Source organism: Erpetoichthys calabaricus, chromosome 1 (genome assembly GCF_900747795.2).
Source record: "Erpetoichthys calabaricus chromosome 1, fErpCal1.3, whole genome shotgun sequence".
Taxonomy (NCBI): Eukaryota; Metazoa; Chordata; class Cladistia; order Polypteriformes; family Polypteridae; genus Erpetoichthys; species Erpetoichthys calabaricus.
In genome coordinates, this window is record NC_041394.2 from 173,959,738 (window position 1) to 173,986,323 (window position 26,586).

General features: G+C 39.5%; 1 protein-coding gene across 5 annotated transcripts in view; it reads right to left on the bottom strand.

The window, feature by feature from the left end:
* The window catches only part of pus7 (pseudouridine synthase 7), a 67,258-nt gene that overhangs the window by 15,038 nt on the left and 25,634 nt on the right, over positions 1 to 26,586 (bottom strand). For 3 of the 5 annotated variants that reach the window (XM_028808618.2, XM_028808592.2, XM_028808583.2), the window contains exons 5-13: positions 26,148 to 26,292; positions 24,707 to 24,724; positions 20,892 to 21,003; positions 20,729 to 20,806; positions 15,509 to 15,637; positions 4,329 to 4,454; positions 3,909 to 3,970; positions 3,336 to 3,496; positions 2,953 to 3,079 (exon numbers count right to left, since the gene is read on the bottom strand). In XM_028808618.2, the coding sequence (XP_028664451.1) occupies positions 2,953 to 3,079; positions 3,336 to 3,496; positions 3,909 to 3,970; positions 4,329 to 4,454; positions 15,509 to 15,637; positions 20,729 to 20,806; positions 20,892 to 21,003; positions 24,707 to 24,724; positions 26,148 to 26,292 (958 nt within the window). The remainder of the gene's footprint in view (positions 1 to 2,952; positions 3,080 to 3,335; positions 3,497 to 3,908; positions 3,971 to 4,328; positions 4,455 to 15,508; positions 15,638 to 20,728; positions 20,807 to 20,891; positions 21,004 to 24,706; positions 24,725 to 26,147; positions 26,293 to 26,586) is intronic. The other 2 variants (XM_028808610.2, XM_028808602.2) reach the window with 1 other exon arrangement.

The window sequence follows — 26,586 nt, forward strand, 5'->3', positions numbered from 1 at the left end:
GGTTTGCCCAGTTGATTTCATACAAGGGACGCTATTGGCAGATGGCTGAGAAGCTACCCAACTTTCTTTCTCTCTCTCTCGCTCTCTTGCGCTGACGTAGGGGGGTGTGAGCAGGGGGGCTGTTCGCACATCTAGACGATACGGACGCTCGTCTAAAAATGCTGAAAGATTATCTTCACATTGCTATCTTTTGTGCAGCTGCTTCCTGAAACGACATGCTGAAAGGTGCTTCGCATACTTAAAAGCACGAAGGGCACGTATTGATTTTTTTATCTGTCTCTCTCTGTCTCTGTCTCTCTCTCTGCTCCTGACGGAGGGGGTGTGAGCTGCCGCCTTCAACAGCTTTGTGCCGTGGTGCTTCGCATACTTAAAAGCCAAAGAGCACTATTGATTTGTTTGCTCCTTTGAAGAGGAAGATATGTTTGCATTCTTTTAATTGTGAGACTGAACTGTCATCTCTGTCTTGTCATGGAGCACAGTTTAAACTTTTGAAAAAGAGACAAATGTTTGTTTGCAGTGTTTGAATGACGTTCCTGTCTCTCTACAACCTCCTGTGTTTCTGCGCAAATCTGTGACCCAAGCATGACAATATAAAAATAACCATATAAACATATGGTTTCTACTTTGCGGATTTTCTTATTTCGTGGGTGGCTCTGGAACGCAACCCCCGCGATGGAGGAGGGATTACTGTATTTTGCGCACAGTGGACAAAGGAACATGAAGATCTCTGGAGATGGACTTGTAGCCTTGAGATTGCAGATATTTTTCCACAATTTTTGCTCTCAAGTCCTCAGACAATTCTCCGTTCTTCTTTCTGTTCTCCATACTTAGTGTGGCACACTCAGACACACAACAGAAAGGTTGAGTCAACTCTTCTCCATTTTAACTGGCTTCAGGTGTGATTGCTATATTGCCAACACCTGTTTCTTGCCACAGGTGAGTTCAAACGAGCATCATATGCTTGAAATAAAACGATTTACCCACAATTTTGAAAAGGTGCCAATAATTTTGTCTGGCCCATTTTTGGAGTTCTGTATGACATGATGTCAGAATTGGCTTTTTTTCTCTGTTTTGTTGTGTTGTTCCAATGCACATAAAGGAAATAAACATGTATACCAAAACATTTGTAATTGCAACAATTTTCTGGGAGAAATGGTGCATTTTCTGGGAAAATTCTTGGGGTGCCGATAATTTCAGCCATGATTGTATAATACTATAAATAAATGCCAGCTTGGCCTCAATAAAAGAAAGATCCTTCCAAACTAACAAGTCTTTTTCTGAACAGATGACTGGAGTACAACATAAAACCAAAACATGCAACACAATATGCAGACTTATAAATATGCAGACTTATAAACATACAGTGATGTGAAAAAGTATTTGTCCCTTTCCTGATTTCACACGTTTTCACACTTAAATGTTTCAGATCATCGCACAAATTTAAATATTAGACAAAGATTACCCAAGTAAACACAAAATGCAGTTTTTAAGTGATGGTTTTATTTATTAAGGAAAAAAAACTATCCACACCTACATGGCCCCATGTGAAAAAGTAATTGCCCCCCCCCCCCCCCCCCCCTTTTGTTAAATCATGAAGTAACTGTGGTTAATCACATTTTTTGGAAAGCTGAGTTCAATTTGACTAGCCACACCCCGGCCTGATTACTGCCAGACCTCTTGAATCAAGAGATCACTTAAACAGAACCTGTCAGACAAAGTGAAGTAGGTCAAAAGATCCCAAAAACGAAGACATCATGCGGCAATCTAAAGAAATTCAGGAAAAGATGAGAAACAAAGTAATTGATATCTATCAGTCTGGAAAAGGTTACAAAGCCGTTTCTAAAGGTGAGAGCCATTATCCACAAATGGAGAAAACTTGGAACAGTGGTGAACCTTCCCAGGAGTGGCCGGCCTACAAAAATTTCCCAAAATGGCAGCAATGACTCATCCAAGAGGTCACAAAAGAACCCAGAGCAACATCTAGAATCATCGAGAGAACTGCAGGCCTCACTTGCCTCAGTTAAGGTCAGTGTTCATGACGCAACTATAAGAAAGAGACTAAGCAAAAATGGCATGCATGACAGAGTTCCAAGGCAAAAACCACCACACACCAAAATGAATATAAAGCCTCTCACTTTTGCCAAAAAACATCTTGATGATCCCCAAAACTTTTGGGAAAATATTCTGTGAAGTGCTGAAACAAAAAAAAGTTGAACTTTTTGGAAAGTGTTCGTCCTGTTACATCTGGCGTAAAAGTAACACAGCATTTCAGAAAAAGAACATCATGCCAACAGTCAAACATGGTGGTGGTAGTGTGATGGTCTGGGGCTGCTTTCCTGTCTAGGGACCTGGACGACTTGCTGTGATTGATGGGACCATGAATTCTGCTCTCTAACAAAAAATCCTGAAGTAGAATGTCCGGCCATCAGTTCATGAAATCAAGCTGAAGCACACTTGGGTTCTGCAGCAGAACAATGATCGAAAACACACCAGCAAGTTCACCTCTGAATGGCTTAAAAAAACAAAATGAATGTTTTGGAGTGGCCTAATCAAAGTCCGGACTTGAATCCAATTGAGATACTGTGGCATGACCTTAAAAAAAGCGGTTCATGCTCGGAAATCCTCCAAAGTGGCTGAATTAAAAGAATTCTGCAAAGAGGAGTGGGCCAAAATTCCTCCACAGCGATGTGAAAGACTCATTGCCAGTTATCGCAAACACTTGATTGCAGTTGTTGCTGCTAAGGGTTGCACAACCAGTTATTAGGTTTGGGGGCAATTATGCTTTCACATTTAGGGCCATGTAGGTTTGGATAGTTTCCTATCACAGGCTGCAACAACAAAACTATTAGCAAACCAAAAACCCTTGACTGACAGAATGCTTTTTGCTTGAAAATAACCTAATGCTTTTAAACAAAGGCAGTCTCATTAGCAGGTCCCCATGTACTCTCTTACCTCCATGCAGCACCAAATCCCCTTCTACAGCTTTCAAACCAAACTCCTCTATCCTGCGGCTAACCATGTTGTTCCATACATAGCTCTGATAGCTGTGGATGTACATTAAGCGATTATTTCTGGGAATCTGGAAGCAAAGAACAACAATTTTGAACCAATTAATAGACAAACAAACGGGGACTTATAATGTATACTGAAAAACCTGGATTCTGTAGACCAAGCATTCTGGTTTAGAAATGGATAATGACATTAACACTCAAGGAGTCATGAGCTTAACAGTGAGCAGATTCAAACCAGCAGATAATTATAATACTCATAAACACTCATAATTTTAAAAATGAGGACAACAAATGGCAAAGGCAGCCTAGCCTGGATGTACTTACTGTGCTAAAAGCAGTCACAATATTGTTCTTGCCATACTTGGCAAGTCCTCGCAGAAGCTGGCCTTCTACGCATCTCTTGACTGGAAGCTTTTTGAGAGCAGCCTCAGGGTCCTGGGAGTTAGCCCACTCTTCCCGGCAGCGCACTAGGTATCCTTTTTCAGCTGAAGAGACAAAAAGAAAAGGTTATGCCTCCTTGACAGGAAACTATTGCCATAATGAGGGATTTCTAAAAAGTCAAGCAAAGCCTCAGCTATTGAACATGTGAGTGATACAGGCAAGCGGAGCCTCAACCATTGCATATGTAAGTGATACAGGCACTCTTGTAAAGTACATACAATTCTTAATTAACAACTCAAAATTGTGACAATCACTGGCCACATGCAGCAAGACATAAATGATCAAGGCACACCTCAAAGCAAGATAATCCAGATCTAAGTTCAAAATAGACCAAAAAAAAAAAAAAAAAAAAAAAAAAAAAAACCACCAACAAGTCAATTTCACAGAAAAACCATATTTCCAACTCCCTCAAAGAAAATCTTTATTAACACCACTCTCAATTATCATCCTACTTACCTCCAGGTCGGGGCTTTAAGATTAAATCCATTACTTCTTTCCAATTGTTCTGCAGGATGGCTCTGACATGGGACACAAATTAGAGGACAGTGAAGTTTTGCCATTTACTATCCTGAAACCTCATCCAAAGCAAGCAAAACACCTCTACCTAATTTTAGGCAGGTTATGAAGCCTAAATAGAAGCTAGAATACAGGAGATCTTATAACATGTACATGTCTTTCTTATCACTTACATTGTTTTTTGCGTTCCTGTTAATCTACATAAAATGATGGGGCATCTGAATGAGAAAACTGTATTACATGGGCCCAAGTTAATGTGATCTCCTGAGATCCACAGTAATACATACTGCTATTTAAAATATTACAAAAGATTTTCCCAATTAAAAAAGTTCTGAAGTATATCTTTAACACCAAACTTACCTACCCACCTCATAGGTGGGAACTGCTGTGGTCCCAAAGCGCTGCATTCCATAATAATTGATGAACCCTACATCTCGCAAGGAAGTCAGCGCCTTATGTATCTGCTCATCTGTTCCAGAAATATTCCTGGCAAAAAAAAAAAAAAAAAAAAAAAAAAAAAGTCAAGAAAAGAATAATACAAATGTTCTGGAGAATCTAGCTTTGCTAAAGGACTGGCAGGCTATGGATGGGTTAAATATTAATGTTTAGAAAAGTGAAGAGCTCTTGTTACCTTAATGTTTTCATTTATTTTTAGTTTCATTTGCAGTGTCAAGTCTTAAAACTAGGCTTTTGTTTGTCAACAAGAAGCTGACTCCAGTTCTTTAACCAATTTAAATTTACCAAGGTAGGAGTAATACTTTGAGGAACTTCTTAACCAGGTTCGTTGGTTGAGCTTGGGGCTGGGTCCAAAGGTTGCCACAGTGATTAAAAAAAAAAAAGGGCCACAGGCTGGATGAGATCTACCTTGAAATGCTAAAAGTAGTGAATCTTCAGAGTGTTTTGGCTAAAGTGCCTCTTTACTGTTGTATGGAAGGTAGGGACTGATGCCTTGAGACTAATGGAATCAACATTTTTACAAAGGGGACAATTACTAGAGTAACAATCCTTACCTTCCCTGGGAAACTGTCATTGACTTCTTTGAAATAAATGTTATCAAGTCACTCTGCCAAGGGTTCTGTACATACAGACATTTATTTGCTCAACAGATCTATTGGAGAAGGCCAGATAAGGACTGATAACTAAAAAATTATCTATATAGAATGTGAATAAGCTAGAAACTTAAAGTGAATGTGCTGGAAGAAATCCTTTGTTCTATTATGGCAAACCATCAAATTGCTTAACTTCAGATTCCACAGGATCAATGTGGATTCTGGCATGTAACTATGGATCAACACTCTTTCTTTGCAGATGCTTGGAGGGCCATTGGGGTATGTCAGTCTTGTCTACATTTACTTTGAAAATGTTCATGGCCATATACACTATAGCTATACACCTATGGTTATGAGCTCTGGGCATTAACTGGGAGAATGAGATTGCAGGTACAAGCAACCAAAATAAGGTTCTGTTGCTCACTAGTCAAGACAGGTTATGAAATACTGCAATATGTGAGGAACTTTCAGCAGAACTGCTGCTTTACCAGATCACACACAGCCAGTTGTGTCAGTATGCGAATGTAATGAGGATGCTATTTCAGTGCTTCTCTTTGAACATGTACAAGTCATGGCTCACTGTAAAAAGACCACTGCTACAAAGATTGTATCTCTTAACTGCAGTCCCCAAGAAAAGCTGTAGGAGGTTCCCAGGGACAAGGAGGCCTGGTTAGCCCAGCTCTGCATACCGATACTACAAAAACTGAAATAAAAATGTTGATGCATTCTGATCTGATGCATTGCAGTTAGATGTAGAAGTTGACGATGTAGTCCTTAATCCAGTTTATTATTAAATAAATTCATAAAAATCACTGCTAATACTATTAAGTGGAATCGTTTCAGTCATTGCTGATTTCTTATTTGTCAGGTTTGCAACTGCTCAAAAGTAACATTCCAGGGCTTTTAATATTTTAATCTATTGCCTATAATACTAATTAGAGCATGCCTTGTAAAGAGCTTTCTTATGAACTTTAAAGTCTTCAGTCTATACAATCTGCAACTTTCTTTATCTCGATTTATGTTCTAATTTAGGTTGGCATGTGTTCTCAGTAAACCACTCCAAAGCCCATTTCACTTTGATTACTTTTGCTTTGAGAGGAGTATCATTATTCCAAAACCTTTTCACATATATTTTCAGTAGTAATTGATTGACAAATGACTTAGACTGAAGGCAAAAGAAGGAGAGAGCCAGGAAGTGGGCTGGTGTTCTAGCAAATCCCTTTGAATTTACTAAACAGCTGCTAGGACAGAGGCATAGTAGACAGCTCATAAGCACAAGAACTGAAACTGATAACCACTTTAGATGTTTCTTAAGTGATGAAGTTAGATAACAAGACCTTGGATCTTGATGTGCTTTAATAATTCCTTCTGTACCAACACAATACTTCAATGAGAAAGACCCTAGCTTGAAATAGATACAGGAGGTGGTCAGGAAGGCAATAGCCAGCTCAACCCCGGAACCAAATTAAGTCTTATACAAGGTATAAAAGCACTATCCAAGGCTACTTCACAGGCTCTGGAGAATTGTGAAGATGATCTGGAAAAGGGGTAAGTTTGCAGACCAAAGGACAAATGGAGAAGGGGTGTGAATGCTGAAGGAGGAGTCATCCTAGGAACATGCATGGCACAGCGGGAAACTGTTTAAGGGGGGGCCTTTTTCACTGCTGCACCGCTAAACACGCATACAACGGAGTACATGCGTTAGTGGAGGTATTGAACAGTGAAAATGGACAGAGAACATTCTGAAACTGAAACTGCAGCAGACGATAAACATGACGACATAGAAGAACTTTTGTCAAAAAAAAGTAGCCATGTCTGTTGTCTGGAGATACTTTGGTTTTAAAAGGTTGGATGTAGACCATTATGTTCAAATGTGTAAATACTGTTTCTATACTACTGGATAATACTGCAAGCCAAGTTGTACTGGTTTCATTTTTTTTTTCAATACTGTGTAATGTACCTGGGTACTGTGTAATAGTGCGACGACATACTGAATTTATTCGACATTTCCACTTTAATCTCGCCGTTTATGTCGAGATTAAAGTCAACATGTTGAATTTATTCTCTTAATTTGTCATTAAAGTAGAACATCGTAAACTAAACTTCATCTTAAAACGAATATTTAATTTATTAGATTTTCTCAAACCCCGTCATAAGTTATGTAGCACATGAAATGCTCTGTGTTAAGTGTTCCCCGACCCTGTTATTCGCTACGTGCTTCTTAAACTGACTTCGTCTTGCACTAAGAGGAGACGCAGGCAGCGATCACCACACAGAATACATTAACTTCATGATATTCTTGCTCCCTGAACATTTAGAATGCTAAGACAAATACTTGATATAATTTTCATGATGAAATGCATTAAAGCATGCATTAATCATGTGGGGGCACGGTGGCGTGGAGGGTGCACTGTTGCGTCACAGCAAGGGGGTCCCAGGTGTTCCCTGCCTTGAATTTGCATGTTTTTCTGGTGGGTTTACTTGGCATGCTTCAGTTTTTTTCAAAGTCATGTAGGATGTGGGGTTTTGTTATGCTATATTGACCCTGCTAGTGAATGTATTGCTTGTATTCACCCTGCGATGTGCTGCGCCCTGTTCAGGATTTGCTCCTGCCTTGCACACAGTGTTTGCTGGGATGGGTGCAACCCTGAATAGATGGCATAAACAAACATGTATAACGAAGATTTTTTTTAAGTTCTGAACACTCCATGGTCTACATTTATAACTAGTTTTAATTTCACAAAGACGTTTATCTTGTGGTGACTGGTTATATGGAGAAAGAAAAAGGAAGGATAGGAACTGGGGATTTGGTACGTCAGACAGAGACAGCACACATGCAATAAAGAAAGCCCGCTCAGAAGAACATCCATTGAATTCTGTGTTTGTGTCTCCGACTACCAGATCACGAACCCAACATTTACACCTGTGTGATACCCATTCATACATCTGTTTTTTTTGGAGCCTCGTCACACCTGTCGTAAAGTTCTCTACACTGAACATACCCCTGGGGACCCCTTACTGCGACGAAGCAGCACTACCGCCACACTACCGTGTATGTTTAATACTTGCTTTAATGCATTTCATCATGAAAATGTATCTTAGCATTCTACATTTTCAGAGAGCAGGAATATCATAAAGTGAATGTATTATGTGCGGTGATTGTTGCCGGCGCCTCCTCAGTGCAAGACAAAGTCAGTTTAAGAAGTGCGTAGCGATTAACAACTGGGTCGGGGGACACTTAACACAAAGCATTTAATGTGCTACATTAATTTATGATGGGGTTTGAGAAAATCTTGTAAATTAAACATTGATTTTAGGATGAAGTTTAGTTTGCAACATTCTAATTTAATGACAAAATAAACCATGAGAATAAAGTGGAAATGTCGACTTTAATCTCGACATAAACGGCGAGATTAAAATGGAAATGTCGAGAATAAAATCAACGTCGACTTTATTCTCGACATATAGTTTTTTTTGTCTTTCACTGTGTCCATATTTTTTTTTCCTTCACCGTGGCCCTACTACGCTTCCGTGGGGCTATATCACAAATACCATTATAAATGCAAGTTGCAGTTTTATTATTTATGTATATAGCTTAGCTTGAAGCAAGGTCCATATTAATGCAGTTTGCCTTAATGATGGTTCAGTTGGTAAAGATGTCGACACCAAGATGCACTTGTTTTATTTTATGCTATTTTAATTTGGTGAATACTGTGTAATGTACCTGGGCTTGAAGTCTTGGAGGTAATAGTATTATTACTGGAAGTTGCACTATTATTTATTTTATTGTTATTATTTATTAGTTTAAAGATTATGCACTTTAATGATGGTAAAGGTGTTTAAAAAGTCACTTTAACATGTCAGTGGACAGAGATTGTTAACATTAACAAAGTGTAGTTAGTTTACAAAAAATATTTACTATTTTTTCCTTGTCTAAGACAGGGGTGGGCAAATTCATTCCTGGAGGGCCGCAGTGGCTGCAGGTTTTTGTTCCAACCCAATTGCTTAATAAGAAGCACTTATTGCTCTAGAAACACTTCTGCTTCATTTTAGTTATCTCCCTCGTTAAGATTATGAACCCTTATTGCTTATTTAAGTATTAAACCGCTGCATTCTTGGTTTTTAATTGCTCCTTATTAGCAATAAGATGCAAATGACAAAAGAAACCAGCAGTTATCCATTTTGCTTGTTACCCTTTACACCTGTGTGTATTTATCATGCACGATTTGGTTTAATTAAATACTTGGAAGGAAAGAGAAGAGAAAAAAGTGAAGGATTGAGAATTACCCATCCGTTTTACACTTCAAAGTATTTGGATGATATCCTTAGAATGGAAAGAAAAATCTAGAATATGAGAATGACTTGACATAGCAGAGTTAAAGCACTAACAAGCCATGAAATGTAATTATTGGCAAGGATTGTTTTCTAATTAAGCAACTGGGTTGGAACAAAAACCCGCAGCCACTGCGGCCCTCCAGGAATGAATTTGCCCACCCCTGGTCTAAGACATGTTCAGTGCAATACAACTTTTGACAAGCACCTCTGGATATGTTACTAAGTCTAAATGCCTCTTTGGATGGTTGCAAATATGTTGTCAAAATTTCAGTTTAAGTTGTTTGCAAACTTTGTTCAATAAAATTTAACATAAAATAAAATGTGGTTCTATATTTTGACTGCAATTGTCATGCAATGTGATTCCTTCTCTTCATTAGTGCCACCTCCTTGAAAACTATCACTTTATGGGGCCATGCAAACCTGTATTAATACTTGTGTGCATATTAAAATGTTTTTTTGTACAATGTACAATTTTCATGACAGTGGAATAGGTTATTCTTAGCCAGTAATTGCAGTGAAAAATGTGGTTGACATCCACTCATGCATGTGAAAAAAATACCGTCCAATACCATGAAACCGGTATAATTTTGAAAAATACCGTGATATAGAATTTTGGTCATACCACCCAATACTAGTTTCCATATTAGAAAAAGAATGTGGATACACTATAAAAGGTACACAGGAGTACTCTTATAACCCACAATGCTGTGATTAGAGTAAGTAATATGGAAGGACTAAAGAAATTTAACCTATTCAGTTTAAGCTATAACGATTGTGGGTGACATAATGAGTTTAAAATTAGATAAAATAGCAAGCATGGTGAATGGCATTTGTTACTTTAAAACCTATTATTCAATATGAGAATGGCACCATAGAAGAAAGAGAGGTGAATTTAAATCTGCACTAATTTTGGTAAGTATTTATTTATCCAGGGAACTGTAGATACATGGAACAAATTACCATGAAGTGTAGGCGAAAGCCATTCCTTGGAGATCTCCAAATCCTTTCTAAATAATAATATAGAATCATTACGTGAATGTAAAAGACAACTTAAGCAGGTCTAACAACCTGCCAGAAAATGGTAGTTTTTTTTTCTTTAAACCTCATATATTACCTTAGGTAAATATATAAAATACTAGCTGTGTAAGCCTGTGCTGTAAAAAACCCAGGGTCCTAGAAACTATTGAAATCGTCAGAAAAAAAAATTGAAATGTGGAGATGGCAGGTTAATTTAAAGGAAATACTCTGGGCATCTCTCCTAGGAGGTTTTATTGTTTTGTTTTGCCAACGTGCTTGCATCACTTGTGCATTAGCAGCTAAGCAACAGTCTTTCTTCGGAGGTTTTGTTTTGCCAACATGCTCACCTTGCTTGTGTATTAACGGCGAGAGGAAAAGTAAAAAGGATACCGTTTTGCCAATGTGCTTTGCCATGCTTCTGTAATAGTGGATAAGCGAGTGACTCTCTCTTCAGATGTTTCATTTTGCTAACATGCTGGCCTTGCTTGCGTATCCTCGGAGGTGGAGCCCTTAGCCCAACTCCACCTCTCACTTCTGGGCCAGACAGACGCACACACACTTCCACGCGTCTATTATATATCTACAGTGCATCCGGAAAGTATTCACAGCGCATCACTTTTTCCACATTTTGTTATGTTACAGCCTTATTCCAAAATGGATTAAATTCATTAAATACACACAACACCCCATAATGACAACGTGAAAAAAGTTTACTTGAGGTTTTTGCAAATTTATTAAAAGTAAAAAAAATTGAGAAAGCACATGTACATAAGTATTCACAGCCTTTGCCATGAAGCTCAAAATTGAGCTCAGGTGCATCCTGTTTCCCCTGATCATCCTTGCTCTTGAGATGTTTCTGCAGCTTAATTGGAGTCCACCTGTGGTAAATTCAGTTGATTGGATATGATTTGGAAAGGTACACACCTGTCTATATAAGGTCCCACAGTTGACAGTTCATGTCCGAGCACAAACCAAGCATAAAGTCAAAAGGAACTATCTGTAGACCTCCGAGACAGGATTGTCTCGAGGCACAAATCTGGGGAAAGTTACAGAAAAATTTCTGCTGCTTTGAAGGTCCCAATGAGCACAGTGGTCTCCATCATCCGTAAGTGGAAGAAGTTCGAAACCACCAGGACTCTTCCTAGAGCTGGCCGGCCATCTAAACTGAGCGATCGGTGGAGAAGGGCCTTAGTCAGGGAGGTGACCAAGAACCCGATGGTCACTCTGTCAGAGCTCCAGAGGTCCTCTGTGGAGACAGGAGAGCCTTCCAGAAGGACAACCATCTCTGCAGCAATCCACCAATCAGGCCAGTATGTTAGAGTGGCCAGACGGAAGCCACTCCTTCGTAAAAGGCACATGGCAGCCCGCCTGGAGTTTGCCAAAAGGCACCTGAAGGTCTCTCAGACCATGAGAAAGAAAATTCTCTGGTCTGATGAGACAAAGATTGAAGTCTTTGGTGTGAATGCCAGGCGTCACGTTTGGAGGAAACCAGGCACCGCTCATCACCAGGCCAATACCATCCCTACAGTGAAGCATGGTGGTGGCAGCATCATGCTGTGGGAATGTTTTTCAGTGGCAGAGACTGGGAGACTAGTCAGGATAAAGGAAAAGATGACTGCAGCAATGTACAGAGACATCCTGGATGAAAACCTGCTCCAGAGCGCTCTTGACCTCAGACTGGGGTGACGGTTCATCTTTCAGCAGGACAACAATCCTTAGCACACAGCCAAGATATCAAAGGAGTGGCTTCAGGACAACTCTGTGAATGTCCTTGAGTGGCCCAGCCAGAGCCCAGACTTGAATCCGATTGAACATTTCTGGAGAGATCTTAAAATGGCTGTGCACCGATGCTTCCCATCCAACCTGATGAAGCTTGAGAGGTGCTGCAAAGAGGAATGGGCGAAACTGGCCAAGGATAGGTGTGCCAAGCTTGTGGCATCATATTCAAAAAGACTTCAGGCTGTAATTGCTGCCAAAGATGCATCGACAAAGTATTGAGCAAAGGCTGTGAATACTTATGTACATGTGATTTCTCAAGTTTTTTTATTTTTAATAAATTTGCAAAAACCTCAAGTAAACTTTTTTCACATTATCATTATGGGGTGTTGTGTGTAGAATTCTGAGGAAAAAAATGAATTTAGTCCATTTTGGAATAAGGCTGTAACATAACAAAATGTGGAAAAAGTGATGCGCTGTGAATACTTTCCAGATGCACTGTATATACACATTTATCTACAGTTAGGTCCATAAATATTTGGACAGAGACAGCTTTTTTCTAATTTTGGTTCTGTACATTACCACAATGAATTTTAAATGAAACAACTCAGATGCAGTTGAAGTGCAGACTTTCAGCTTTAATTCAGTGCGGTGAACAAAACGATTGCATAAAAATGTGAGGCAACTAAAGCATTTTTTTAACACAATCCCTTCATTTCAGGGGCTCAAAAGTAATTGGAAAAATGAAATAACTGGAAATAAAATGATCATTTATAATACTTGGTTGAAAACCCTTTGCTGGCAATGACAGCCTGAAGTCTTGAACTCATGGACATCACCAGATGCTGGGTTTCCTCCTTTTTAATGCTCTGCCAGGCCTTTACTGCAGCAGCTTTCAGTTGCTGTTTGTTTGTGGGCCTTTCTGTCCAAAGTTTAGTCTTCAACAAGTGAAATGCATGCTCAATTGGGTTAAGATCAGGTGACTGACTTGGCCATTCAAGAATTTTCCAAATCTCTGCTTTAATAAACTCCTGTATGTTTTGGGTCATTGTCCATCTGTATCATGAAACACAGTCCAATCAATTTGACTGCATTTAGCTGGATCTGAGCAGACAGTTTGTCTCTGAACACCTCAGAATTCATTCGGCTGCTTTTGTCCTGTGTCACATCATCAATAAACACTAGTGTCCCAGTGCCACTGGCAGCCATGCACGCCCAAGCCATCACAATGCATCCACCGTGTTTTACAGATGATGTGGTATGCTTTGGATAATGAGCTGTTCCACGCCTTCTCCATACTTTTTTCTTGCCATTATTCTGATAGAGGTTGATCTTGGTTTCATCTGTCCAAAGAATGTTTTTCCAGAACTGTGCTGTGGCTTTTTTAGATGTTCTTTAGCAAAGTCCAATCTAGCCTTTCTATTCATGAGGCTTATGAGTGGCTTGCACCTTGCAGTGCACCCTCTGTATTTACTTTCATGCAGTCTTCTCTTTATGGTAGACTTGGATATCGATACGCCTACCCCCTGGAGAGTGTTGTTTACTTGGTTGGCTGTTGTGAAGGGGTTTCTCTTCACCATGGAAATGATTCTGCGATCATCCACCACTGTTGTCTTCCGTGGACATCCAGATCTTTTTGCGTTGCTGAGTTCACCAGTGCTTGATTTCTTTCTCAGGATGTATCAAACTGTAGATTTTGCCACACGTAATATTGTAGCAATTTCTCAGATGGATTTTTTCTGTTTTCGCAGCTTAAGGATGTCTTCTTTCACCTGCATGGAGAACTCCTTTGACCACATGTTGTCTGTTCACAGCAAAATCTTCCACATGCAAGCACCACACCTCAAATCAACTCCAGGCCTTTTATCTGCTTAATTGATAATGACATAACGATGGACTTGCCCATACCTGCCCATGAAAGAGATTTTGAGTCAATTGTCCAATTACTTTTAAGGCCTTGAAATGAAGGGATTGTGTTAAAAAATGCTTTAGTTGCCTCACATTTTTATGCAATTGTTTTGTTCACCCCACTGAATTAAAGCTGAAAGTCTGCACTTCAGGGTGGCACGGTGGTGCAGTGGGTAGCACTGCTGCCTCGCAGTTGGGAGATCTGGGGACCTGGGTTCACTTCCCGGGTCCTCCCTGCGTGGAGTTTGCATGTTCTCCCCGTGTCTGCGTGGGTTTCCTCCGGGCGCTCCGGTTTCCTCCCACAGTCCAAAGACATGCAGGTTAGGTGGATTGGCGATTCTAATTGGCCCTAGTGCGTGCTTGGTGTGTGGGTGTGTTTGTGTGTGTCCTGCGGTGGGTTGGCACCCTGCCCAGGATTGGTTCCCTGCCTTGTGCCCTGTGTTGGCTGGGATTGGCTCCAGCAGACCCCCATGACCCTGTGTTCAGATTCAGCGGGTTGGAAAATGGATGGATGGATGGAGTCTGCACTTCAACTGCATCTGAGTTGTTTCATTTAAAATTTATTGTGGTAATGTACAGAACCAAAATTAGAAAAAAGTTGTCTCTGTCCAAATATTTATGGACCTAACTGTATGTATTATATATATATATATATATATATATATATATATATATATATGTTCACTGTGACTCCTATTGTAAAGTTTATTACAAGTTTATATCAACAAACCCAGACATTTTTCAGATGGACAAAGCTGATATAGTGTTGAGTGATGGTCTTTGGTCAACTAGCAAAAATGAAAGTCTGATTTTGGGGGAAGGGTAATGAGTGGGCTGCTATAGGCGTTTAAAAGCTGGGACTTACCTGGTTTTGGAGAGATGCACACCAACAGCAGTTTTCTGGTAATCATCTATAGATGCATACAGACTTACAACAGGACTTTTCTTATTATTCTAAACAACAGCCTCATTATGGCTAGAATTGTAGTTTGTTAATAAAGAGATATCTGTACCTCTCACCTTTCCTAATTCACACTGGACACACAAAGCATCTTACTTCATTCCCAATTCTAGCTTACACATTAAGTGTAAACACAAATGAACTACATCACAGGTATACTGTACATATCTAGAGTTAGATCAGTGCCAAAAGAGCTTTCAAGGGTGGTAATATTAAGTCTGAAACAGTTTTAAAAACAAAATGGAAACCTAAAAGTAAAAGTAGAGGCTTTTTAAATTTTGTGTCAGCCTATTTTTGACAATTCTGTGATATTGATGCACATAAAAATCCAAGAAAACTTGATAAACATATGGTAATTGTTGCTTGTTGCAGGTTTTTCTGCAAGGTTTCAGAGCTGTAAGTATAACTGAACACCAGGAAAACTGATTTGTGTTTTCTATTAAAGACGTTTTTATCATGGTGCTGGAGAGTGCATGTTGCATGTTGATCAGACATGCAAGTAAGAATTTCACTATACTCTGCACATGTGACAGTACTACTACTGACATACTAACCGTATCACCACAGTGAACTGGTTACCCTGTAGCTCACCCAACTTAAGCGGGTGCTTCTGATAGGAGAAGTTGCCTAGGCGAAAGTTCATCAGGCATTTATTGAGATGAGCCAACCTCTGAGCACTGATCCTACAAACACAAAAATGACACAGGATAAGCAGAATTTCTTAAGCAAAGGAGGAAACTGGCTTCTTTAATTGTGTATGAGAAGCTATGACATATCTATACTGATCTCTACAATGATATATCTGTCACTAGCACAGACAGATATGAGAGGATATACCTGCTGATTAAATTATTTCATGTCTGTCGATGAGATAATTACTTTAAGTCTGACATATAACAATACCGAATGATGTGCAAGAATTCTATCGGCACAATTTTGGTTTATAGTGCGTCACACCACATCCACAGACATACCTGCAGACGGACCATGCAAAGGCTTCAAGTGTGGTGTTACACCTATAAACATGATACTGCAAATGTAGTTATTTCTGTTGCTAAAAAATAAATAATATGTTCTGTCTATCAAAGACAGGCAAAGTGAGCAATGCAAAAGTACACAATATCTTAGCTGGAAAAGAAAATTAACAAAGTCAGATGCACTCATAGTGAGGTCACTTTTTGTGCAGCTGTGAAAAGGACATGTGAACATTTATAGATACTTTATGCAATAATAAGAACGAAGAACAGCAACTGCATATGGGTTGTGAAGTTAAACAGTAACAGTGCATTTTATTTATATAGCATCTTTTCCATGCTCTAAGCGCTTCACACATATTAGAGAACAAAAGGAATAACAGCACAGAAGAGATCAAGTTAGGAACACGGAGTACAAACTAATATGAAACTTTAAATATACCAAATAAAAAATACTGAACTTATCCGTTAATGTATTAAGTCAGTTATTTTGTTTTTTACAGTCATGGTATACTAATTTGCTGCATAAAACTACATTCTAAAGTGAAGCATTTTATATACGCTTTAAAAACACCTTGTCTGTTTTTACAGCCCACAATGGGGCTAACAGGTCCAGAGGTGAATGCAACTTAAAAACTTAAATATATCACTTTTTGAAGCCAACAATTTTACCAAGTATTGATATGTGTCTTGAGATTACACAAATATTGCAAAATAGTGTATCCATGTTTTTTTAAGAAGGTAAAACTCCGAATTACTTTAAGTTGCCCTAATTCAGGGTGTTCATAAGAAATGATTTACTTCATGAAGATTTAGTTCATGTGATAGACATACATAATAAACAAGAACAGTTGTGTCAAATATTTGAAATATTAAAATGTACACTTCAGTTTAAAAGTCTAAATATTCTTGATTGTATTACAAATTTATCTTCCTAACTAAAAAGATCAAAAATAACATATTTGTAATTGTAGACATTGAAACAGTGCAAAATGATACCCCATGTGCATTTTTAACCACCTGGGAGTGGCTCTTACAGGACTAGGAAGGACCACTGGGAAAGTAAGCAAATATCAAAAATATTACCATATTCATGATCAGCAAGCTCAAAATAGCAAAAAATAACACTCCGCATACCTATATTTCTGATTCTCCCCCCCCTTATTATTTATTTATTTTTTTTAAGTTTTGTTAAATGGAGCAATTTTGACCCCTCATATCCCATTAAGGGGTGACCCTTGAATTGGCTAATGTGGCATGTACAAATTCAAATCCTTCTGATCATTTCTTGCCAAAGAAACTTATTGATATATACTTTATCATAACGGTGTAATTTCCTGTACAAAATAATAAATAATAATACATTTTATTTATATAGCACCTTTCTCATGCTCAAGGCACTTACAGAATATAATAAATAACGGCAGCGTATACAGTATATAGCATTGTACAAACCAAATAAATAAAGAAGATTAAGACAGTGAATTCTGAAAAAAAAGACAACATAATTGATGGTCTAGCACACACACACAGGTTACATTAGCATCTTGACAGAGAAGTAAACTGAGAGAAGGGTAATAAAGTCAGGTAGAGCTAAAAGCCTTCCTGAACAGATGAGTTTTGAGTTTTTTTTTTAAAACAATTCATGGAGTCAGCTGACCTGATTAATATCGGTAGGTCATTCCAGAGTCTGGGCGCTATACAGCTGAAGGCCTCATCACCCATGGAGTGTAGATTAGTGTGGGGTACAACAAGATTGCCAGAATCAGAGGACCTTAGTGGGCAGGCAGGCACATAGTGATGGAGTAGGTCACTGATGTATTTTGGCGCGAGGCTATTTAAGGCTTTGTAGGTTATTAGTAGGATTTTATATTCGATTCTGTAAGACACAGGGAGCCAGTAAAGACAGAGCAGGATGGGTGTTATGTGCTCGCTGCTGCTGGTTCGAGTAAGGACTCTTGCAGCTGAGTTTTGAATAAGCTGGAGCTGTGATATAAGATTAGAAGGGGCACCTGCCAGTAGGGAATTACAATAATCGATGCGGGATGTGATAAAAGCATGGACAAGTTTCTCAGTATTAGAGGAGAGGAAGGAGCAAACACAGGATATGTTACGGAGGTGAAAGTAAGAAAGTTTCTTAATGTGATTTATGTGGGCGGAATAAGAGAGGGAGGAATCAAAAATGACACCAAGATTTTTTTACAGTAGAGGCAGGTCTGATGAGATCACCACCAAGATAGACTGGGAAGGAGCTCATTTTATTAAGTTGCATTTTAGTCCCAATTTGCAGGAGTTCAGTTTTATTGCAATTTAATTTTAAAGAGTTCTGCTCCATCCTGGTTTTAATTTCACTAAGGCAGGTTGTGAGCTGAGAAAGCTCTGATGAAGTTCCACTTTTAACATTGAAGTAGAGATGAGTATCATCTGCATAAAAATGATAACCCAGTCCATAGCTACGGATAATATGGCCAAGGGGAAGCATGTAAATACAGAAGAGCAGAGGACAGAGCCTTGAGGGATTCCTTGTGTGACCGGCGCTGAGCTGGATCTGTTGTTGCCAAGACTAACAAACTCTTGCCTATCAGTCAGATAGGACTTGAACCACTAGAGGGCAGTGCCAGAGATACCCAGCATGTTCTCCATTCTGGACAGAAGGATGTCATGTCTGACAGTGTCAAATGCTGCACTGAGGTCTAACAGAATTAATATGCTGGTTTGTCCAGAGTCTGCTGCCATAAGAAAATCATTGGTTACCCGTAGCAGAGCATTTTCACAGCTGTGCCGCGCCCTGAAACCAGACTGAAAGGGTTCCATCAAATTACTAGAGGTTAGGTAATTGGTGAGTTGGGAAGCTACAACACGCTCAAGAACTTTTGACAGGAAAGGTAAGTGGGAAATAGGCCAGAAATTTTTAAGATTGTCAGCATCAAGACCAGACTTTTTTTTTTTTTTTTTTTAACATTGGGGTTACAGAAGCAATTTTAAAAGTGAGTGGCAAAGAGCCAGTGTCAAGGGATGAGTTTATTATTGTTGTAACAGTCGGGATTATGGCATGAAGGCAGGATTTAAGTAGTGTGGTGGGGATGGGGTCCAGTACACAAGTAGTCGGCCTCATCTTACAAAGCAGGTTATTAACAAACGCAGATGTGACTGGTGAGAACTTAGAGAAGGAGCTGGATGGAGTGGGAAAACAGGGAGAGATATAAACAGACAATGTATTTATGTTAGTTGAATTATTTATATCGTTAATTTTGTTACGGAAAAAGTGGAGGAATTCCTCACAGACTTCAGTAGAAGAGGTAGTTGGGCCAGATGCGGGTTCGAATAGTTTATTAACTACAGAGAACAAAACCCTTGGGTTATCATGGCCACTTTCTATTATTCTGCCGTAATGGGTGTTCTTGGCAAAAGTTAGTGCTTCTCTGTAAGCTCTTTGGTGGTCAGATATAGTCCAAAACTAGCCTAAAAATTAGGCTTTTTTGGAACTAGAGTCTCACAAATAGGGGAAACTCCAAAAAGCTCAATGCCTTGCATAACAAGACATCAAGGCAAGTCCAATGGTATATCATATGTGGGGGTTTTCTCAAACTGACGAGTCAGGAGGCGCCATACAAAAAATACTTAAAGTGATTTCAATGCATTCATAAATAATTCTTAATAACACAAAAAAGCAAAAAGTGAACCATTATTATGAGATTCTGCCCTTTTGAAAAGGAGACAAACTGTATGCATCATTTGGTCAACTACCCTGTTCATATTCCTTTGTGGCAACACTTCATTCCCTGGTCAACTGTCCTTGCTGCAGCCTGAAGAACCAGGAGGAGGAACTTGGCCCAAGGGGAATGGAATTAACCTCAAAAAGTTATCCCCAAGCATGCAACATTTACATTATTGAACACTGATGCATTGAGGTGAATAGGTGCATCTGTTCAGTAGTCAACTAGTCAATAATAACTGAAAAAGGCACACTTGTAATAATTTTTATTCTTTCCCTATATATAAGCTTATGTCTTTATTTCACAAAGATACTGTATTTCCTGTTGCAGCTAGATTGATAATGCGCTTGTGTGCTTTAGTGAGAGAGCATATTGAGCAGGCATGCAATATGTAAGCAAGAACTGAAAACACAAACATCCATTTATACATCCATCTTCCCAACCTACTTATTCATGCCAGGGTCACGTGGCAGCTGGAACTTTAACCAGCAATCTTCACACACAAGATAACAATAAGTCTTTAGAGTCTTGGTGCTTCCTGTCTTGCTATATAGTTGCCCGAGTGACCCGAGATGAAGACTGGACTCCTTCAGTACTGTGTCTCTTCTGAGAATCCTTGGGTACTGCTGGTTTGACTTTGTGTCGAATGAGCAGTTACTCATGGAGTCCCAAATGAGGCACGTTACCTGCATTGTGAAGGAGTGTCAGTTATGGGACTGTGGCCAAGTGGCGTGATTCCCCAAGGGTGATCCGGCTCTCAGGATCCTCATTGTTGAGGACCCAAGTGGCTGGACCAGGCCAAAGGGACACCCACAGAACACCTGGCTGCGGCAGATAGATGGTCATTTCTAGTGGGTGGGACTGGACCGCGTGTCTGCCTTTTTAAATGAATGAATAATAGTGGAAAATAAATAGTTAAAATAAATCCAGTAATGACCAAGGAATAAAGATAGATTAGGAGTTGTGACCTACGCAAATGAATGAACAATACAGGGTATAGATCCACATGCTAGCTTTAAGTTGCATAGATAAATTAAGGTTGTTTTTTCAAAAGTGGAGTAAATTAAGGCCATTCTTTTCTTACTTGAGAACTGCAATTTGTTGCACTGTAATGGCTCTTTTGTCTTTCGTTCCCATGTAGGAGAATATGTTTGGCTTCACTCTGTAACAGGGATAGTAAGACAATCAGTGTCAAACTGCATGTCAGATGACAGCAGAAGAAAAGGCAGAGAGGGATCACTGCTTACCGTAGGAATTTAGACAGCAAATTGATGGCTTCCATTGTGTCTTTGTTCTCCTTGTACAGGACACAATGACAAAAACTTCCTCGATTCTTGGGCCATGAATGCTTCCTTGGTGCTTTGAGTTGACAGAGAGGTATAAAACAACAAACTGTATTACTCATCCTGTACCCCATTATACCAGCTTGCGGCTCCCCACACTTTCCATCTCAAGAGACTTCAGAATTTAGTAGAAAAATTTAACATGGACTACATGGGCTTTAAAACCTTGAAAAGGCTTCCAAGTACCTATAAGCAAATAGCTCAATTCTTATTTGTTATAGGAACCAAAGGTATCAGATGTTTAGTATGATCACATTGGTGAAGATCTTCATGGGGCTCAATGTGCTATTGAGCCTGGTTGGACATAAACTAAAAAACAAAATAAACTACAGTATTTTGCGCACCATAAGGCGCACTGGATTGAAAGGCGCACTCTCAATTGCGGGGCTTATTTCTGTACTTAAGCCATACATAAGGCGCACCGTATTATTCGGCGCATGCAAAAACAAGGTAACAGAAGCAAAACAATGAGTTTAGTTAAACCTTATTCTACTACGTATTTAAAAATACACTCACATTGTTTTTTGATCAGTTTGTTGTCACAAATCCATCGAAGTCCTCACCTTCTGTATCTGAATTGAACAGATGGGCAAGTTCGCCATCAAACATGCCAGGTTCCCTCTCGTCATTGTCGGAATCAGTCTCATTGCCGGGTGGCTGTTCAGCAATGATTCCAGCTTTCGCGTAAGCTCGGACAACAGTCGAAGCAGACACCTTAGCCCAGGCATCCACAATCCATTCACATATGGTGGCGTAACTCACCCGGCGCTGCCTTCCAGTCTTAGTAAAGGTGTGTTCGTCGTCTCTCATCCATCGCTCCCATGACGCTCGCATCTTCACTTTGAACGCCCTGTTTACACCGATGTCCAGTGGTTGGAGTTCTTTTGTTAATCCTCCTGGAATGATGGCAAGCTCCGTATTCATTTGCTTCACTTGTTTTTTCACAGTAGCGGTGATATGGGCACGCATGGAGTCGCAGATCAACAAAGACGGTGATGCATGGAAAAACCCACCCGGTCTCTTCACATACACCTCTCTCAGCCACTCTCTCATTTTCTCCTCGTCCATCCAGCCCTTTGGATTGGCCTTAACGATGACTCCGGCTGGAAACTTTTCTTTTGGCAGCGTCTTCCTCTTAAAAATGACCATAGGTGGTAGTTTCTGTCCATTACCGTGGCAACCAAGAACAACAGTGAAAGCCGATTTCTCATGCCCCGTGGTGCGTATGGATACCGTGCTGGTCCCCTTTTTCTCCACAGTATGGTTCACGGGGATGTCAAAAGTGAGAGGGACCTCGTCCATGTTGGTGATGTGGTTGGGCTGGATTTTTTTGTCGGTAATCTTGTTGCTGCAGTAGGTGCGGAAGATGGTCAGCTTTTCTTTGTAATCCGCTGGCAGTTGCTGCGCCACGGTAGTTCGTGCGCGGATGGCGAGATGGCGCCTTTTCATAAAACGAAAGCACCAAGACGGACCTCCTTGAAAGTGCTCGAGCTTCATGTCTTGTGCTATCGTTATTGCCTTCAGTCGAATGGTGACTGTAGAGACGCTTCTCCCGGCTGCTCTTTGTTCAAGAATCCATTGTTCAAGTTGGTCTTCCAACTCTGGCCACCTCGCCTTGTTCCCGCGGAAACTCTTTTTTGTCTTTTTAACTTGGCGCAATTCATTCTCCTGCTTCTTCCACTTCCGAACCATAGATTCATTGATTTTAAATTCTCTCGCTGCTGCTCTATTCCCATTTACAACTGCGTAACTGATAGCCTGTAGTTTGAATTGTGCATCGTAAGCATGTCTCTTCTCTGATGCCATTTTCAGGGTCCTTAGCCAAACAAATGTGGTTTCGCAGTGCACCAGTAGTACAATATACCTACCTGCCGTAGGCGTGGCGGAGGTAAGTGTACGTGGCTTTACGTAATGTTCTGCAATTGGTTTATCGCTGCCAGCGTTCATAGTGTACGTATTACTACGTCCCTATGTCGGCAGGAAATGGTCTGACAGTCAATCAAGCAGAGCGCTTACTAAAATGCACAAAAACATTTTTACAGATTTTGGAACTCAGTGCACACATAAGGCGCACCGAATTTAAAGGCGCACCGTGGATTTTTGAGAAAATTAAAGGCTTTTAAGTGCGCCTTATAGTGCGCAAAATACTGTAGTTATATTGTAGATTTATAAGATCATTATTGTCACCTGTACAGAGTACAGTGGAATTATTACCTGCATATGCTAATCAAAATAAACTATCTGGTGCCATGACTATTTTTGCCTAGTATAACAATAAGTTTTCTTAAAGCACAGGTGTTGTAAAAATACAAGATAAAAAACAAAATTTACTAGCTTATGGTGAAATATGAAGTATTCTGATGACTGTAGTAAATTATTATGAAACAGGATACTGTATGTTATAATCAAGTAGGAAAATGAGGAGTATGCCAAAGCCGACAGTGATGCATAATATGTGGAAAATAAATCCATTCTTCTCACAGAAAGCAAAAATCTGTACTGCTATTTATACGTGAACAGTTTAATTTGTGTGTCCGAAAATAAGGGACTCTAAATCAGCAAAAATCCCTAGCTGATTCACTTCATCCTCTAGTTTTAGTTTATAATTACGAGTGTTTATATTACTTATTCCAATAAAACATACAGTTTGTAATTATTAATCACAACACATTTTTTCACAAACGTCAAAAGGTGGCACGCTGACATGTTAGTTGAATTTGTTTTGGATCACATGGTGATTCAGAGTTGGAAATTATTAATCAGCAACCTGGTTCTATATAGTCTAGTTTCTCAGCTGCATGGTCATTTTACCTACTACTGTATCATATAAAATGTTTCAAAACATTTCAAATGAACAAAAATAAGATATGAGACAGAGAATTACTCTACATGTACACGGTTTTATTTTATTGGAGATTTAAGGATTCTGGCATCGCTTTGGAATCACAGACACAATACTACACAGGCTTATTTCAGTGTTTACCAACAAGTTATAGCAAGTTTTATTTTCCAATATTTATCTAAAATCATTAGATCGCTAAATACGCACTACTGGGAATCTTACATGTACATTTTCATTAACCTTATCTTATATATAAAAATACTAGTCACTTTAGACAGAGTTATCAATTTCTTTGAATGAAACTGCTTCTCCGGGCTCTTCTCCAATTTCTTTTCACTTACTGAAATGTTTTTTCATATTTGGACACTTTTCCAAAAAAACATAATGCTTGGCCTCAGTCTCGGTAGTATGTGATTAATTATGAAAGTCATCAGAAAATTTCTTAAGTATACCAATAATGCTCTCACTAGAAGGGTTGAATACTGTCTGTAAGTATTACTATAAGTAATACTGTCAAAAAAGTATTCTAGACTTTTTGCTTGTGCAAACAGTGCCTGGTTATGCAAGACTAAAATCTCAGAGCCATGTACCACTTGTTATAGAGTTTATATGGTTGTCAAAATTTAGGAAATTGGGGAAAGAGGGCTACTTTAGTATGGGAGAGATAGGATTTCTCTATGCCTTAAACTTAAGTTTCAAATCTTAGATGAGGTGATGGGACAACTGGTGTTCAGAGCCACTTTATCCCTTACTTAACAAGAACCAGGAAACCTTCCAAGATTGTAACTTGTATATGTCTCAAGGGGTTAAGTTGGAGTGCCTGGAAAACTTTACACACCCACCTCCATAATCAAAGAACAGAGCAGAGGACGCTTACCTGGTGCAGCACTGACCTCTGTACATCCAGAGAAAAACAGGAAGAGCACAAAAAAGCATTACTGAGAGGTGATCAAGTGGACTAAGAAAGACACACAGGTGGGTAAGACTTTGGTGTGCACCAACATGCAACAAGTGAATGGTGAAAGGGTTCAACTTTTCTGTGTGTGGGGACTATCTGAGTACCTAAGCACATTTCATGCACCAACAACTACTGCTGATGGCTGGGATTTTGCCGCTCCTGCCTGACTGGTCACACAATGTGCACTTACAGGGACTATTTACACATGTGTGACATATAATAGCAGATAGCCTTGGCACAGAAAGGTTAAATATCATAAAAATGAGGGCAGAGTATATATAAGCATTGATGTCTATGGTTCATGATAGCATGCGCTGGTGGAACAAGCACATAGCAAGTAACATGAGGCAATACATGTCAAGCTCTCACCCAAAATAAGAACACGGAGAGGTTGCTACAAGGTGAGGTAAATAGCCAGGGCTTCTAGCCAGCCCAGGAGGCAGTCATCAAGAAGAACAGAGGGCTCATCACATATGGAACTATACTACATAATATACATGCAAGCAATTCTTCTCAGCACTGCCTTACTAGAGACTAAGCTTTGCTTTGTGGACCATTTCTTAATCAGTCCTGATAATGAATGTTCCTTTCTCCTAATTCCTTCGTACCGCTCTACTGACAAATATCAATCTTACACCACTAAGTTGGTAAGTTCATGATCTTTCTGTCTTGCCACTACCAACAGAAAGATGGATGCAGAGACTTCAGCATTTCAGAGTCCTGACTGGCATTGCTACATCAGCTTTCAATTTTTTTCAGGCTTATCTTAAACATCTGGTTTCTAACTTACAAACACATCAAAATAAATCAAAACAAATATTACTTACAAAAAGTGTTTTTCTATTGTTTTTTTTTTTTTTTGCTTTAATTATTGAGAACAGTGAGATTCTTCTGGAGATCGGTCTCCTCTGTAAATGGATCTTTCTTTTATCTTGATGCTTCATGTTGCCTTTAAGGACCTATTAGATTAAAACTATACTATGAAACAGCCATTCTGCTAGGAGCAGTTTCCACCGCATGTTAGCACCGTCTACTCTGAGCAGGCAATGTGTACCCAAGCAATGCATCTTTGGTTAATTTTACAGTGTATGACCTCAAGTCAGTTAGTAGCACCATAAAAGTAGAAAGCAAGCCAGTGTGGCAAAGCTCAGAAATAAAAATGAATCTAGCATTTGTATTTCCATTTGTGTGCAGGCAATGATTGCATATTTAATCTTTTTATTTAGAACAATTTTCTATCTAAAGAGTTAACAATGAATGGCAAAATATAAAGCAAAGCTGGAGTGACAGATCTAATAGGTCCACAATTCGTATAAACAAAAGCAATCTATAATACGATCACCACTGCCAGCAAAGTTACCTGCTAGAGCTCTCTTCCCTGCAGCGTGATATGCCACAATGTACTTGCCCCCATCTCTCTCCTCAGTCTTGGTCTCAAGCCCCGGAAACAGTGACTTTACAGCTTGATGTAAGAGGGTGCGTTTCTCCTTTGTGTCTTCAATGACCTGAAGTAAAATGACAATCATCAGATACTCGGACCCAGTGATAAACCCTGATGCTTTGTGCAATAGTTCGGCACAACAGACAAGAGTTCCAAGAGTATGCCAGAAGCACCACAAAGATTACTCGAGAAAAGGTACTTCTACCTAAACTGTTAACAGATCAACAACAGGCACTATGCATTTTTAAGCAGCACTGAAAAAAGGAAAGAAAGATCTTGATTATCCATCTATTGTCTGACCTAGGTAATGAATTAAAAATGATGAGGAGCTAAGGTAGGCACAAGTCCTGGATTGGAT